This window comes from Myodes glareolus, chromosome 12, assembly GCF_982192425.1.
Source record: "Myodes glareolus chromosome 12, mMyoGla1.1, whole genome shotgun sequence".
Lineage (NCBI taxonomy): Eukaryota > Metazoa > Chordata > Mammalia > Rodentia > Cricetidae > Myodes > Myodes glareolus.
Window position 1 is genome coordinate 26163842 of NC_142037.1, and position 17249 is coordinate 26181090.

General features: G+C 47.0%; 1 protein-coding gene across 4 annotated transcripts in view; it reads right to left on the minus strand.

The window, feature by feature from the left end:
* Window positions 1-570: 570 nt before the first annotated feature.
* Window positions 571-17249, minus strand: part of Tnfrsf19 (TNF receptor superfamily member 19) — a 92585-nt gene continuing 75906 nt past the window's right edge. For all 4 annotated transcript variants that reach the window (XM_085698593.2, XM_048447949.3, XM_048447939.3 and 1 more), the window contains exons 6-10: window positions 10396-10560; window positions 9283-9408; window positions 7691-7793; window positions 6495-6879; window positions 571-3184 (exon numbers count right to left, since the gene is read on the minus strand). In XM_085698593.2, coding sequence (XP_085554719.2) covers window positions 3176-3184; window positions 6495-6879; window positions 7691-7793; window positions 9283-9408; window positions 10396-10560 — 788 coding nt within the window. In that variant the 3' untranslated portion in view covers window positions 571-3175. The remainder of the gene's footprint in view (window positions 3185-6494; window positions 6880-7690; window positions 7794-9282; window positions 9409-10395; window positions 10561-17249) is intronic.

The window sequence follows — 17249 nt, forward strand, 5'->3', positions numbered from 1 at the left end:
TTGTCATACCATACTTTCATAATAAAATTTGACTGTGACTTTGACAGTGACTCTATTTGACTTCAAAATGATTCTGTGTGGCCTCACAATGACATTGTGTGACCTCATAATGAGTTCACATGCCCTTACAATGATTATGTCTGACTTTCACAGTGACTGTGTTAATATATGACCTTGACAATGACTCTGTGCGATCTTCCCAATGACTATGTATCTTCACAAGGACTTTGGGTGTCCTCACAATGACTGTGTGCCCTTCACAATAACTGTATGACCTCTACAATGATTCTTTGTGACCTTAACAATGACTCTCTATGATCCAAGCAATGACTTTGTGTGCCTTCACAAAGAGGCTGTGTAGTCTTCATGAGACTCCTTGTGACCTTCACAATGACTTATGTGCCCTCCCAATGACTGTGTGACCTTCACAGTGACTTTTTCACCCTCACAATGACTATATGTGCCCTCACTGTGACTTGTGTGTCACTGTCCATGATTTATGACACTCGGATGAATTTTTGAAGCAAGTAAAATATAATTACAACCACAAAATCATTCTGACTTCATATGTAACTAAGAATGACAAGTATCAATTTTATTCACAATTTTAAGAAGCATTAAAAAAGGGCTTGTATTGGAAAGTGATAACTTACAATTTATAAATTCCAGTATATAAAACAGTCGTGATGATATCTAAACTGATGCAAACTATCTTAAAAGCAATGATTGTTTCTTTTCCTTTTCTATTCTTTTTCTTCCAACCCAGACAGCAGTATTTATCCTAAGTAACAGCAGCAGTGCCTTAAAGTAAAAAAACCCGCAATTCAAAATATATTCTATATATTCAAAATAGAAAACACATGACTTGCCCTGACTTATCTAAAAATCCTTGTCCCCATCTTGTCCTTGCTTTTGCCACATGAAAGGTGGCACCGGTGCCCCCATGCCTAGATGCCTCTCTATACCAGTTTCTGACCATAGTGCTCCAGCTCCCATGTAAACAGCCTTGTAAGATGTTCCAATAACGTGAAGTGCAGGTTGCAGCTCTCCCCTCTTGTTTATAGAATATAAAAACAACTATTGCATGTTTCTAGAGTGGCCAGTGGGAGGAGTCTCCTTTTTGATGATAATCCAGGATCTTCCAAACGCAATATCAAATGAAATCAATATTTAACCCTCAGCATTTCTCTTTTGATTGAAAGCGATGTTTCGGGATTCAGGGCCAGTGTCTCACTTCCAATCAGTCTGGCTTTCCTTGGCAGTGTCTGTCTTTGAAGTCCATCAGGGCTCAGCATGTGGAAAATATATTCAGGGTCCACAAAGGAACACAACCCCGCTGACTTTGATCATCCCTCTGTCATAACACAGATGATTGGGTTGCAAACAATGGCACACACGTGTGCATTATGAGGAGGCCACTCAGGGGAGCTCGGCTTGCATCCTTATGGAAGTCTGCTGGTTAAATCTCAAATGTTTTATGACTTTCCTAACGCCAACTTCTCGCAGTGATCGGGGACGCACAAACAAAATGCCAAGTGGTTATGAATGGACACCACGTGGGCATGAAAGCAGATGTGGACTATCATGAAACACTCTACGTTCTTCCTACATTTGGCGAAAGAACAGATGTCATGAGAAGCAATAGAAATGGCCAAGCCTGAAGACACACATCAAAGGCTATAATAATGACTAGAGAGAGGCCAGAGAAAGAAGGCTCATTAAATTTTACTCATGTCTTACAGAGAGAGAAAACCATGGGGAGAGATAGAAAATAAAAAAAAAAAATCTAGGAAGACAGGCATCTCAACGTTTGGCTTTTGTGCTGGGTAAAGGAACCTGATTCAAGCAGGGCATCTTCAAAACAGATCTGCTAGTGCATTCTATCACACTGATGCTCACAGAACTGGCTCCGAATGCAACAGAGAGAGCAACAGCGAAGGGGTGAGAGGCAGAGGTCAGATCTGAGGATGTAAGTTCAAACTGGAAACCAAGTAAATCCTGCTCAAGGAAGCCATAGGGCAAAAGATTTGAAGAGAAAAACTCGCCGTAGTTCTTCCTTAACCTTAGAGACTGTTCTGGGAGGCAAATGCCATCATGGAAGAAGATGGGACACTTTACAGAACACCCCCACATAAGAGCACCATGAGTATTACAAAGGCTTGGTTAGATTCATGGGAGCCTGTTCCCCCAAACTGTCTGCCAACCACACTTTTCCACGCCTCGTTCTAATATGCACTGGATTCTCACTGAAGGACCCGTCAGTAGCACACTGGGTGTGCCGAAGCCTTTTGTATGCGCTCGGGTGCAGGTCACAGATTGTTATGTTTATAAATATCTCCTTTCTATATAAGAATCTGGGCCTTGTAAGCTCTGCACAGTGCAGACCTAACACATGCTTCCACTCACCAGTCCTAGCACACACAGCCAGGCTTCAGGTGTGCACAGTAGGTGGTCCGAACAGTAGGGTAATGCCCTTTCCCCTTCATCCCTTTGTGCTGCATTCTAACCACACTCACAGACACATCCAGAAGCCAGGCCTCCTCTCCTGTCAGCTGCATCACACATTCATGAGGAAGAGGTTCTTTGCTGCTCATAACGGACAGGCCAGTCAACTTCACCAAACCACGACTGAGGCGGGCTACAAAGCCCCTTCAAACCACTGCTGTGTACCATACTGCCGATGAGAAAGTAACGTTTTTCCAATAGAAATCCCCAGAGCTCTCCCTAAAATCTAAGAAGGGAATCTGCCATAGCTTTTTAGTAGGTAACGGGCTATTTCTGTAAGAGAATGTCTTTTGCAAGTTTATACTCTGGGTCTTGTGAAACCACATTCACCATAACGTAAGTCGGAGCCAGGCTGGGTCCTGCCGTGCCCACAATTTCGCAGGCAGCACATTCCACCCATCGGTCCTTCAAATCGCCCTCAGCTGAGGTTCTTGTTTGGGGAGGAAGCGCGGGTCCTGAGGCCGCCTACAGTCTCTCCTCTGCTTCTCGCTGGGGTTTCAGCTTACAGTTGGGCTGGCTCAGAAGCAACTGGTTGAAAGGCTGGAAATGCTGCCAGTTTGATTCAGTTTTATTATTGCTTCCAGAAGCCACAGGAGGTCAAGACTGCTCAGTCTGTAAGCCTCTACACGGGCGTGTCCAGACCCACACCTCCACTTCAAGCTGATGGCCTTCAGGCATCCTAAAACAGAACATAGGAAAGGCTTGAAGAAAATGGCGTCTTCTCCATTAAAGCTACCCTGTGGTCATTGTAGAACTGACTGTGCATAGCTACTGAGATTAAGTCTCACACACTCAAGCATCCCATACCGTGTCCTCTGAGGAAGTAGGGACAGTTTTGCAACAGCACAATTATCGGTATGTGCTGAGTACCTGAAAAATGACAATGTAACCATATTAATCACAATGCTCATCAACCTCATCCAAACATTTTCAGGTACTGTTTCAGGACGGTAGGTAAGTAATTCATGACCTCCAGAAACGAAGGTGGCCAGTGAACATTGCCACCCTATCTGTCACCTTGGTCACAGAGACTCAGTCTTCCGCTCCAGGCGGATGTTTGCAAAGACAGAGGGACTAGGATGACTCTTAATGGTGCCCCTGGAATAGACAGTCTTCTTAAGACGATTCCCCTTAGCAACGGCTGCATCACAGAAAGTATAGCCTCCCTTTAAAAGGGACCAGGCATCGGCCAGCTGAATGCTGCTAGAAGGGCCTAGAACCTTGCTTTCATGCTCTGCCCCTTAGCAATGTGTTCATCACTAATTTGCCTTGGTAACATAGGTAAACCCAAGGAAAATATTTCTAGGTAAAGAGGCTATCTAAAAACCAGAGGGTCTGAAGTCTGTTTGAAGACTGGGAAACAATTTCTACCAAATATGCTGACCAACTGATGCTATAGTAACAAACATGTTGACGTCACTGCAGGAAGCAAGCCACCCTCATTTTATCATATTCAGAAAGTGGAGACCACATATGCATTGGTATACACATACATTTTCCTAAATAGAACCTGTTGAGTCCATATAGTGCTACGTGTATGTATGTTTTCAGGGCTGACCGTTTGGCGTTGGGGAATCAGTTGGTGCACTGAGGACTACCTCTCCCACTCCCAGCTTTCTTCAGTTGTCTGCAGTTCACAGGCATGTGGTTTGGCACACTCACTGGTGTCCTCCTTGTTCTCCTCGTGTTTGGGCAGTCATGGTGGTGAGATCTTATGGGTGCAGCGTCTGATGTGACTGGAGACACAGTCTCACAGCAAACTCTCATCCTCCGGCCCTGACAGTCTTTCTGCCCCTCTTCTGCAATGTTCCCTGAGCCACTGGGGCAGCAGTGTTTTATAGACAGTCCCATTTGTCACAGCAATGGAAACCCTAACTAAGACATCAGTTTATATAGAAACTAAGCACACATGTGAACACGTTTTCTTGAGACAGGAGCTCGTGTAGCACAGGCTGGCCTCAAATTAGCGAAAGATTTAGCTAATTAGAAATATGTAGCCAAAGAGGACCTTAAATTCCTGCGTCTCCTGTCTCTCCCTCCAAGTGCTTACATTATAAATGTGTAATAACCACACCCTGCTTCTTTGTGCACTATAAAACAGAGAGGAAAGGTGATTCCCTTTTCTTGCAAGATTCTTCTGTGGGTTGTTATTGCTGTGATGAAACACCATGACCAACAGCTTGTGGTAAGTACATCACCCAGGGAAGTCAGGACAGGAACTCATATGATACAGGAACCCGGAGTCAGGAACTGATGCAGAGGGCATGAGGATGCTGCTCACTGCCTTGGAGCAGGCTTGCTCAGTCTGCTTTCTTACAGAACCTAGGACCATTGGCCAGGGGTGGCACCATCCAAGGTGGCTGGGCCTTCCCATACCAATCATCAATCAAGAAATACATTGTTTTGGCTTGCTAATGGCTTCATCAGTCTGCTTTCTTGAAGCACCAAGAACCCACAGGGAGATTTACTCAGTTAAGGTTCTCTCTTCTAAAACAACATAAAAGTAGCCAGCATGATTCTGAAAACCTATCAGTCAGTAGCAGGCCAACTTCCCTTGTTCTACAGAGACTACAGGATGTCTAGGAGAAGCTCGACAGGGTGTTGTGTGGATGGCTTTGGTGCTAACGGGCAGGACCCATTCCCATGGAGTACTGTACTCTGTCATTCCTTAGACAGACATGGGGCTTGGTCTCCACTCTGGGCAGCTTCCTTTCCTTGGCCCTGAAGTTTTACTCAGCAGCTCTCAACAAGTTCCTGCACAACTGGGGGGAGGATTCTCAAGTTCTTTCTTACCCTTTGCCATCAGTGTTGTGCAAATTATGGGATGGATCAAAATCAGACCCGCAAGCAATCTCTCCTAGCTACACAGAGCTCTCACCATCATTTCTGCTAGCAGTGCATTTAAGGAAGTGTTGATGAACGTGAAGGCCAAGTTAGCCCGGGTGACATCCTCTCTCAGATGAGAACATAGAGGGAGGGCCAGGTCTCCTGAGACCTTCCCTGCTTTGTGGCTTCAGGAAGCCCCCACATCTACTCTCCTATGCTCCTGTGTAACATGAGGGCCGGCTTGTTAGGGTATCTGTTCCCGCCCAGTACCCCACAGCTAGCAAGTCCCAGAGAAAATCAATCACACAGAGATCTCTATAAGTTATAAACTGATTGGCCCATTAGCTCAGGCTTCTTGTTAACTCTTATAGCTTATATTAACACATTATTCTGATCTATGTTAGCCATATGACTTGGTACCTTTTTTAGCTCACATGTTGCTTCTTCGGTGATCTGGGCAGGAATGGCAGAGGAAGCTTCCTGCTTCCCAGAATATTCCTGTTCTCATCACCCTGCTTCTACTTCCTGTCTGGTTGACCCACCTATACTTCCTGCCTGGCCAATCAGCCTTTTAATAAAATACATGATTGACAGAATACAGATAATTCTCCCGCACCACTCCTGACTGCCCCAACCCTGAACCTGATTTGGACCATCTGTGCAGCAAGATCGTTTCCATGCACTTGGTCCGGGTCGCCACCACCCGTCCGCTTCTGGCCAGACCCAACAATGAATCAGCGCAATCAAGCAGGTGACGGGGGTCCAGCGCACAGGAGCGAGCGAGGAGTTCGAGATCTCAGAATAAATGCCCGGGAATGTCAAACCTAAGACCATGGCTTGACATCAGCGAAGATGGGGGCGGATGGCCAGACGCCTCCATCACTAGCCAGCTCCCCGTCAGGAAGCTCTCCAACGCTGCAGTCAGATGTAAGAAGACAAGTTAAGGTGTGAGTGCCCTTTGTGTGTTCATAAAATGCTCCTGTTGGTTAGGAAAAAAGACTTGGGATTTACTGTCGAACAGAAGTCTGTAACGCATGAGAAATAAGAAATTACAGCTATTGCTCATCTACTTCCCCAGGTTTCACTGCGGGAACAGAGTTTGGACCCCTGCAGCCTAGCACAGGCCATGGCCAAGTTCACTCTGAAACCCATCACTGTCTTACCTGGAAGGACGTAGGCGCGCCTAGGTTCAGGTTGCCGCTGCCTTCCCGACTTCCTTGGCTTGGAGTCCTTTGGACATCTCGAGCAAAGGTCTGCTCCCGGACTCTAGGTGGGTCGGTAGTTTCTGGGAAGTTTCCAGAGGAATCTGCAGCCGCTGTCCCAGCCAGATCCTGTCCACCACTGGAATCCAGAGATGTTGAGCTTTCATTTTCTGGATGGAGGGAGTTAATGTCTTCTCCAGTGAGTTCAGGGTAAGAGTCGCAAAGAGAGCTGTCGCCGCCCAGAGGATTCCGTATCAGAGGCCAGCCATCAGAAAACTCGCCGCACATGGAGCGGGAGACAGACCCGAAGAAAGCTGGCATCGTGTCCGCCACTGAAGCTGCGTTTCTGAACACACATCCGGAAGGTCTGTGAGTATTGTGTAGTTGACAGAAACCACTAGCACAGAACCGCTTTTCAGCTATAATTTCGGCTCAAAGACTGCAATACATGGAGAATTCCAGTGCTAACTATTGCTTTAAATTTCACTCAGCGTGGCAACTGCAGCTACTCCATTGACCTTAAAAGTGATTTTGTATGTATTTCTAATTAATACAAGCATATTCAATGTCTAATACCTGCATGTTTTTTAGGTCTTAACCGAGCTCTCTGGATTATTATTCTACAACAGTGCGCCAGTGAGATATTGACCTAACAGATGTCAGGGGCAGAAGAGGCTGGAGAGATGACTCAGCAGCTAAGCACATGTGCACACTGCTCCTGAGGACCTGAGCTCAGTTCCCAGCACCCACACTGGGACACTCACAGGCACCTGTAACTCCAACTCCAGGGGTTGTGACGTGGTCGGCCTCCGGGGCACCTGCACTGTGTGTACACACTTACACAGAGACACGCACATATGTGCTTTAAAACAAAATTTTGTGAAAATAAAGAGAAATGTCATGAACATGAAAGTAAGACACAAAGAAAGCAGGTGGGGAGAAAGGCACCCAAAACCAGTACAGGTTATCGGCACCCTCAGGCCCTGCAACCCCTGAGGGGAATCTCTCCCCTTGGGTTTCCAGATGTCAGGAGTCATTGGTAATTGGTAGTCATTGGTAGGAAGCAGATCTCTACAGTCTACCACACAGCTGCTATGCCAGGAGAATACACATTCGCAAACAGGAGCATTGACACCATTGACTAGAGGAGCAGTTACCTCTCCTGAAGGGTGGCGGTAGAATGCAGCCCACAGCCAAGGGCCACACGGGCAGAGCTGCGGGCCTCCTCACAGCACAAGGATGGAATCAGGTGAACAGGCCCTGGGAAAGGCAGAAAAGCGTGAGGCCCAGGGCTTTCCTCCGGAAGCTTCCTGTTCACAACAGTTAAGCCTGGCTTCCCTTGGAAAGGTGGCAGATACCATGCGGGCGGCAGAAGGAGGGAGGCAAACCTCAGATAAAGAGGTCCTACAACACTGCTGAAACAGGTCACACAGGATTTAGGCCAGCCTGGGCTACACAATGAGACCTGTTAGGAAGGTGGGAGGCGGGATAAGGGTGAAACACTCTCATTCTACGTGTGACATACAGGACTGAGATAGTCCATCCTGCAGCATTACAGAGAGACACTGGGTGATTCCAAGAGGCCAGTGCGACCAGCCTGGAGTGTGAGTACCTCAAAGCAGATAATAGTGTCCAAGAGATGACTTGTTACTGTCATGGGCACTATACCCAGACAAACCAGAAACTGAGGACACTTGAGAGGGCTCCTGAGTCAGACTGACGCCAGAAGTACTGTCAGCCACGTGGATTTATGTGCAGGAGGTCACCTGCTGAGGCCTGGAGCTGGACATGAAGTAGAAACCTCAGGCTGATGCTGATGAGCTGGGGGCAGAGAAAGCCATGTCCTCTTTGCCTGGCTGGGTCAGAGGCACACTCCCACCTGGGTCAACTCTTCCTAATGACTGTTTCCAGCAACAGAACAAGAGGCAGGCAAGGTCGGAGCCTGGTGTGGGCATCCCTCATCCATCTTTCTCACAAGTCATTGAAACCAGTCACATTAGTGATCGGCTTGAACTAACCAGGTAATCAAGGTGTGCTGGTTAGTTTGATGACAACTTGACACAAGCTAGAGTCTTCTGAGAGGAGGGAGCCTTGAGAAAATGGCTCGGTGAGATGGGGCTGTAGGCAAGCCTGTAGGGCATTTCCTTAATTAGTGATTGGTGGGGGAGGGGTTAGGCTACTGTGGGTGGTGCCATCCCTGGGCTTTGGTCCTGGGTTCTCTAAGAAAGCAGGACGAGCAAGCCGTGAGGAGCAAGCACCTCTCCAGGGTCTCTGCTATCAATCAGCTCCTGCCTCCAGGATCCTGCCCTATTTGAGTTTCTGTCTTGGCTTCCCTTGACGGATTGTGGTCCTGGATATGTAAGCCATAAACCCTTTCCTCCCCAAGTTGTATTTGGTCATGGTGTTTCATCCCAGCAACAGCAGCCCTGCCTGAGGCACAAGGATGTCAGCCCCACCTCTACACAGCAGGCAGAAGTGACTGTAAGAACTGACTCCAAATGAGAAAGGCCGAGTTGCCTAGACAGCTGCTAACGCAGTCCCGGGGTCAGTAGAGACTCCTGTTTTCTTAATACTAGAGACCAATGTGGGGCAGAGGAGAGTCACCGACATGGATCAGCTATGACTGGAAAATCAACCTGTGACCCGCTGCCACCCGTTCCGAAGAGTAAGAGCTGGACTTGGCCATGCCCTGCTTTGCAGTCCCATTCTGCACTTCTGACTCCTCTGGGCCCTTCGTGGCCTGACTCACCATATGTCTGGGCTGAGTCCCGGTGACATTGACAGCATGCTCTGTGGGCACAGTGGCGGAGCTGAGGCTGGTCAAAACATGACAGCTCGGAGCCATTGTACTGAATGTCCTGTGACCGCAGAGACCCTAGGGGAAGGAGAGACCCATAGTTAACACTTCTCCATAAGAAGCTTGGCAATTAGTATTTTTAGTGAGTCAACATCATTATTCTATATACTTCTGCTTACCCCAAGACACTGAATGTAAAATGAAGACACTCTGTATGCCAATCTTCCAAACACTAGTGCTTGGCTTAGAATAACTTAATCATAAGCTTCTGCTAGCCTACAGTGGGCAAAATCAATCAATGCGAAGCCTATGCCGTTATCCATGCACACAAGCATGCACATACACACTTCAAACTTTTTTATTTCGTTGTGTGTAAGGGTGCTTTGCTGGCATGCCTGTCTGTGCACCACATGCATGCCTGGTGCCCATGGGGGCGAGGAGAGGACATCAGACACCCTGGAACTGGACTTACAGACTCCTGCAAGCTGCCTTGTGGATGCTGGGAACGGAACCTTCTTCAACAAGAGCAGCCAGTGCTCTTACCCACGGAGCCATCTCTCCAGCCTCTGATCTCCACATTTCTGTGTGTGCTGGGGATTAAACCCCAGGGCCTTGCACATGTTAGGCAAGCGCTCTATTGCAAAGCTACAGCCCAGCCTGTTTCATAACAGTGCCCATGTAATTTACTACATATGGACTGAAAGTGAGGAGCGGATGGCTTAACAGATACGCTATAGACCCCCGCAACATAAAAAACTTGTTAAGTTGAACGATGCTAAGTTGAGGGCTTCCTATTTCTTCTTATACAAAGGCACACACAGTTTAAAATAACTTGCTAAGGATGTGGGTTATAGATAATTTTTATTTTTGCCTTGTAGCCTGGGTATATCACAGCCTTGTCAACATCCGTATGAGGCCCCGAAATCCTACAGAAGCCTGTTTTCCTGTGCCTTGCATCCTAAATAGCTGGGGACACTTGTCTTACCCAGGTCTCTTGTGGACTCTTGTGTGACAATGCTCACAAACCCAGTTCGCAGTAAGAGGGGGAAGATGGCGCGGACTTACAGCTGGGTTTCTTCTCCATGAACTGCCTCTTGCAATAGATGACACACAGGATGAGCAGGGCTAGCAGCACCGTGGCCAGAGCGCTGCAGATGACAGCAGCCAGGGCTGTGTCCCGAGGGCTGGAGGCTGTGGATGAGATCTTCACTAGGTTCACCTTGCTGGTACCTGAAAGTGACAGGAAGGGACAGGTCAACACACCCTGTGCAAGCAGGAACTCGAAAGGTTTCCAGGCACGTCCAACCTTATCTCATCGTGACAGCCTGTTGTCACCCACCAGGGTCCTGTTCCAGAACTGTGTAATCCGGTCACTAAGCAAGTTTATGGGGTTTTTTTTTGTTTGTTTGTTTTCTGGATCCCATTCATAGTTATTCTTGGCTATGCCCAGCCTGTGGGTTGCAGGCTGGACATAACACACTGAAGCGGGTGGATATATCCCCAGCAATTGCTTTGACGCAATAGAAATAAAAGTGGAGAAAACCAACTTGAGAGGTCTGAAGGTATTCAAGTGCCCCATCCTCTTTCATGTTCCACCCCACCTTGTATCCCCAAATGCCCCGTACGCCACCCACCGCCCTCATAACACTGGGGACACACAGCCTTCAACACACGGTATAGTTCAGAAACCATTCAGAGAGCTCTCCATGTCGGTCTGTACGGATTACCTAAGGTGACGCTCACAGCAAGCCATCCCTTCTGTGGGAATGGTATGGCTGTCGGCTTCCCTCATTTTCCACAGCAGTACCGACACAGTCTAGAGGTTACAGAAGCCATGAAACCCGACGCTCGGTATCAGCTGGTCCTCAGAACAGTCCCCAAACTCCTTCACACAAATTCCTGCTTTAAAAAGCCCATTTTCTTACTTTTTTTTTTTCTTACTTCAAAGTCCAAGAGAAAAAAAAAATGGAGTGGAAGAGGTTTTATTAGCTGCATAGAAGGATTTCTCTCTTAAGCTGTGGCTGAGATATGGCTGAGGACTCCTCAAACGACCAATCTAAGCACCCAAAGTACTGCCCCTCTGCCAGATGGGAACCATCCGGGGCTATCAAAGACATGCTATGTCCCCCAGCAGCATGCCCCACCCTAAGAACACCAAGCACATTGAATACCTGTGAGAAATTAGACAAATTAATAGGCAGACTTAGATGAAATGCAGCCTGTTCTATTTACACAAAGGCCAGCTCTCTTCTGTTAAGAGAAGGCCATCCCGAGATGGGCAAATCAGCCCACTCCTCACAGAAACTGCTTTCACAAGCAGTTCAGCCCAATCAGCCTCACTGGGGTGACACATGGTTGGGGTGGGGAGGATGGGGGACAATGGGATCTTGGAATCTGCAAAGCAGTCTCTAAGAATGGGGGATGGTGTGGCAGTCAGTCATGGGACACCAAACAAGGCTTGGGTATTACTGAGGAAGGAAGGGAAGGTGTTTGACAGAGATGGCTGAGCCTGGGAAGGGCTCAGTGAGGAGGAGGAGGAGGAGGAGGAGGAGGAGGAGGAGGAGGAGGAGGAGGAGGAGGAGTGGCCACAGACAGGCACGGGCTTCCTACCTTCTCGAGTCCCCTTTCTCTACACCACCCTGCCTCTATCTCTCCCGCTTCCTTATACTTGATATTTAGAAACAAAAGTTCTTTCCTTCAACCAGGAAAATCTTCCAAATAAAGGGTCTTTCTCAGACAGGGCTGGCTGGAATGGAGGGAACTGGGGTCAAAAGTCCAGGGAATTCCTCCATTTTACATTCTGGCATTAACAACCCCTTTTCCTTCCTGAGTATGTTTCCTCCAGGGTAGGTCAAAGAGGAGCTTATTCTGCAGACCCTGAACCCCTCTGAAGCTGAGGGGCTTGGCATTCCTCCAAGGAACGTGGACCCGATCATATACTAGGCATCTGGACTGTAGGGAATACTGTGGTCACCTCGTGGCCTGTTTGTTTCCCATGGAGAGGAACTTGGTCTTTACACTATAGACCTAGATGAAGAAGTTCACCAAACCCCACGGCTCTCTTACTTCTGGGCTGCTTCTTCTGAGCCCCAGGTTCCTATGTCCCACACCCCAAATTCACAAGAGTCATGGTTGCTAGTTGTCTCCGTGGGTATGAAGTACATCAGAGCTCAACAGGCCCAGACAGGCTCCTAGAAGAAAATCCATTTCTCTCATGTGATGGCTAATTTGAACTGTCATCTTGTTTCTGAATTAAGAAACACCTAGGGCATCAATGAGGCGCAACCATGGATTTTCCTGTGGGAAGACTGAGGAGGACCCACCCTGACTGTGGGCGATACCATCCCATGTGCTGGGGTCTAAAAGGGTAAAGGAGAAAGCCACTTAAGCATCAGCATTCCTTTCTCTTCCTGGTTCACTGAGCTGTGAACAAGCAGCCTCATGCCACTGCTGTCAGGAGCTGGTCCCACTGCCACGCCTTCTGCACCATGATTGACTGCACCCCCTACCATGAACCCACATAAACACTGCATCCCTTAAGTTGCATTTTGTGAGGCACTGGGTCAGAGCAATGAGCAAAGTGACTATGACGTCTCCCAAGTCTTCCCTATCTGCCATGGCCTCTGTTTGCAGATCATTCCCCTGGCTGTCATTTGTTGGGTGATGCGATTCACTGAACTTAAGCTTCTCTAGCCATCTCCAGGGTTTCACCCCAATCCCCCCCCCCTGCTTTCTTTTCCTCTGTGACACTGTTGTCACCCCACAGCCCATACACTTCACTTCGGTTCATTGTTATTCTACCGACTGCAGTTTAGGCTGACTTGGAAAACGGCCACGCTTCCAGCCTCCTTTGCAGCTAGGTCTGACTATGTCTAGGGTCAAATTACTAGGGAGGCGGTTGGGTGGAGATATGTGGATCATCTCAGTTCATGGACAAATCATTCTCCAGATCTCCCTTCACTGTGATCTGTGGACTGGAAGTAGGGAAAGCAGGCCACCCAATGGGTGAGGCATACCAGTAAGGCTGGCCCAGCACCAGGGTGGGAAGCTGTCCTCTGAACTCACCCAGCAGAAATGCTCCCTGGCCCAACTGGCTGGGCTGGTGCAAAACTTCTGTTTTACTTTGGCAGACATAGTTTTGGGTCTTTTCAGTGCAGCAGGTTGGCCTCCTCCCCAGCTAGTTACATCCCTTACACAACACAAGGCAATGGCTCTTGTTAAGTTTGTTTACTATTTATTGGAATTGCCTCCAAGGGATTCTGGCACACCCTTGCTTCTTGGTGAACAGTGGAGCAAAGGAGTATTTGCTGAAGACACGCCAGCTGAGTATTTGCTGAGTACTCCAAAGCATGGGCTCTAGGAGGCCTTGTAGGTCAACGTGATGAGATTGTTTACTGAGAACCTCCGGTCCAGATGGAAACAGCTCCGGTTATAGCCTTTGTTATATTTACAAAGAACAGCTTCATTGCCGCCATTACAGACTTACCATGAGCAGGGAGACAGAGCAAGGACTGTGGGTTTGATCAGTGTGCACACTCTGAAGATCATGACCTTATCCACAGAATGAACACTCAGCAAAAGCTCAGTATCCCCTTATAATGACAACTCATGAGGTCACGGGGAGGGGGATGCCAAATTCTATCCTAACTAATAACTCACAGAAAATGACAGCTGATCTGCAAGAAACGCCCAGAAGTCATGTCTTCCATCCAACCAAAGCAAATCTGGTGCCAAGATCATTATTTAGGGAACCAATAAGCATTCACATTGTTTTATTCAACCGAGGCAAATTAACATCTCCTTATCCCGACCCTATCGCAGGCCAGGGGGAGGGAAGAAATGGTGAGATCGTCTAGAGAGCTGCTAATGCGAGCCCACGATCATCTGCAAAGCATTTCCCAAGGTCCCATCAAGACCCTTACAGCTAGCAGCACCCGTTCAGCCCCTGACCTCTCTCTAAGTGCTAGCATGATGCTCCCCAGTAAGGGTTTCACACTTAAGGAAGCCATAGACAGTCACAAACATTTTTCCATGAAAATAATCAGTAAGTTGGGTAGATATTTAGGGATAGGTTTTCCAGATTTTTAAACTTAAGCCTTTTTCTTCCTTTTTCATGTGAACATGGCATATATGCATACATGTATATGTGTGTGTGTGTGTGTGTGAACATTTTTATGTGCATATACCTGTGTGATAATTCGATCAGTATTGCTACCACAGTGGGAAAGAACAGCAATGGATGAACTAGAGATGCTTTGGGTCTCGGCTATTATTTTCAGGAGCTCCCCAGTGCTTTATATGTTTCTAAGAGCGTTAGGACATGAAGATACTAATCTGGGTTTCCGCTGTGTGAGATGATCTCTCTGCAAACTGTGGCACGATAGGAAGCGTCAGTACTCTTTCTTGCTGATGACAATTCAGTCATAACTCTGTAATGTAAGTGCAATTCAGACATCTTACAATGTTTCTCAATGGACTATTTTATCTGTTTTGTTTTTAGATATGTTTTTGAATAAGCTACAGTTCATTCCACTGCTTTTGTGACTTTCCAGCACCATCAGCAACCAAGCTCCAAGTTGAACAGGGGTTTAGCACAATTAGAACCTGATGATGATTATGTCTAGCCATGCTCTTGAGTGATAAGAAAACCTTGCTAACAAAGGACCCTTGCTGTCTTAGTGGGAGAAGAGCACAGCCCCAGAGCAAAGGCTTTATCTTGTTCATCTAAGCTGGGGAAGAAAATTCATGATAACATTCAGCATATGAAGTCCAGATGTGCCATGGTTTGCCAGTGAAGAAAATAGCTGTTTTTCTTTTTTTTTTTTATTTTTATCAACTTCATACCAAGCATTCTGACGATGGATGAACATAAGCCATAGTCATTCACATTTTCTTCATTCTAGACGTTGATCATTATTTTTATAGTAACTGACAGAAACATTATTTCAGAATAAGATTTTTTTTGTGTTTGTCTTTCTATCTAAAGCCATATTTATATTTTAGAAATCGATTTTTCTGGAGGGAGGGAAGGGAAGGAGGGAAGTGTTACAATTCTATTTTAACTGAAACTGTGCAAACATTTATTTTCTTTGATTTAATTTTTTTCACCTTTACCTTACTGCCTCTGTGTGTGCCGTGTCTGAGCATGAATGCCATGTCATGCATGTGGAGGCAAGAGGACAACTTAGGGCTCAGTCCTCTCCTAGCGGGCGGGTCCTGGGGAGGGAACTCAGAGCTCTGGTCCAGGCTTGGCAGCAAGCACCTTGTTCTACTGAGCTAGCTCACTGGCCCTCGTTTTCTCACTGTAACAACAGACGCACAAGGTTCTGTGGCAAAGACACTGAGTATATTCACCACGTTATGTTAGCGATCATGGCAAATTCTAGAACATGTTCATCACCAACATATCCTCAAATTTCCATCCCCTAAGCAAGCACTTCCTCACCCAGACCTTGGCAAGCATTAAGCTGCTTTCTGTTGCTATGAAATCAACTATTCCATGTAGTTCTGCTTAAATGGAATCACACGATAGTATGTGGCCATTGTGTCTGGCTTCTGTTACTTAACAATATTTCCAAGGTTCATCTATAGGGTTAGATGCGTCAGAATCCACTCCTTCTTAATGGCTGACTAGTACTTCACTGACCTGATAAACCATAATAGGTTTGTTCATTTGTCTGATGATCTGTGTGTTAACCTTCATAGCTAACTACTATAGGTAATGCTGCCGTGAGCACTTAAACACAAACTTTTTCAATATATCTTAAAACTTTCCACAAACATACACTCCGATTATTCCAAATGTTCTCAAAACATCCATTACTGAAGTCATAGTAACTAAGCTTATCTGAATACATCAGTCAAAAATACTTCCTGAACAAGAATGAGACCAGGGGTTGAAGGAAATATGTCAAGGCAGCTGGGTAGAGCTAGCTCATGTGGAATTTACTAACTTCTGTAGGAATCTGGACTCCACTATAAAGAGAGTGGAAGGTGCTTGACAATACAGGGATCAGCAGGCTCCAGTACGTATGAGACAGCCACAAACGGGGTGATGACAAGTCTGAAATGCCTGAAACTGTGCAAAATAGCTTCCAAACATAGTGGAATAAAATTAGAGATCATGGAAGAAAGAAAATGGAAAATTCTGCAAATGTCTGGTATGGTAACATGTTTATAAATAGACAAGACAGAAGAAAATGGCAAGGAAATTAGAAAACAATTTGAGATGAATCAGAATACAATGTACCAAAATTTGTAGAATATGGCAAAAGCTACACTATTTAAAGAGATAAATGACTGAGTTTTCAAAAGAGAGAAAAATGGGAACGATAAGCTCCATGGGAGCAGGAGCAGAACCAGACCACGGGTCATTGGCGGAAGCAGGACTGAGCAAGCGACCTAGGTTGGGAAAGACCTGAGAGAGCAAAATCCACAGGAGCAGGTACAGGGGAGCAAGTGCTGAGTGAGTGGGCCAGAGCAGAGACCGCTGCGGGTCCAGGCGTGAATCTGGGACCTTCAAGGGAGTAGAACTGAGCCAGGATCCCTGCAGGTCTGGCTGAGTCTGGGACCTCGGAGGAAGTAGGCCTGAGAGTCAGGACCTCTGCAGATCTGGGCTTCAGTCTGGGATATCTGAGGGAGTAGGCCAGAGCCAGGTCTTCTGTGGGTCCAGGTGTACCCTAGTCTGGGACCTCTGAGGGAGAAGATCAGAGCTAGAGACCTTTGCAGGACCAATCCCAAGCCAGGGACTTCCACAGGGGCAGATCCAGACCAGGGACATTTACAGTAACAGATCTGAGTCAGCAACCTAGACAAGAGCAGGCCTGAGACAGCAAACTCCACTGAGTGCAGCAAATCCTGGAAGCGCTGAGCGATCTCCAGGAAGATGGAGTGACCAAAAGGGTAACTAAAACCATGAC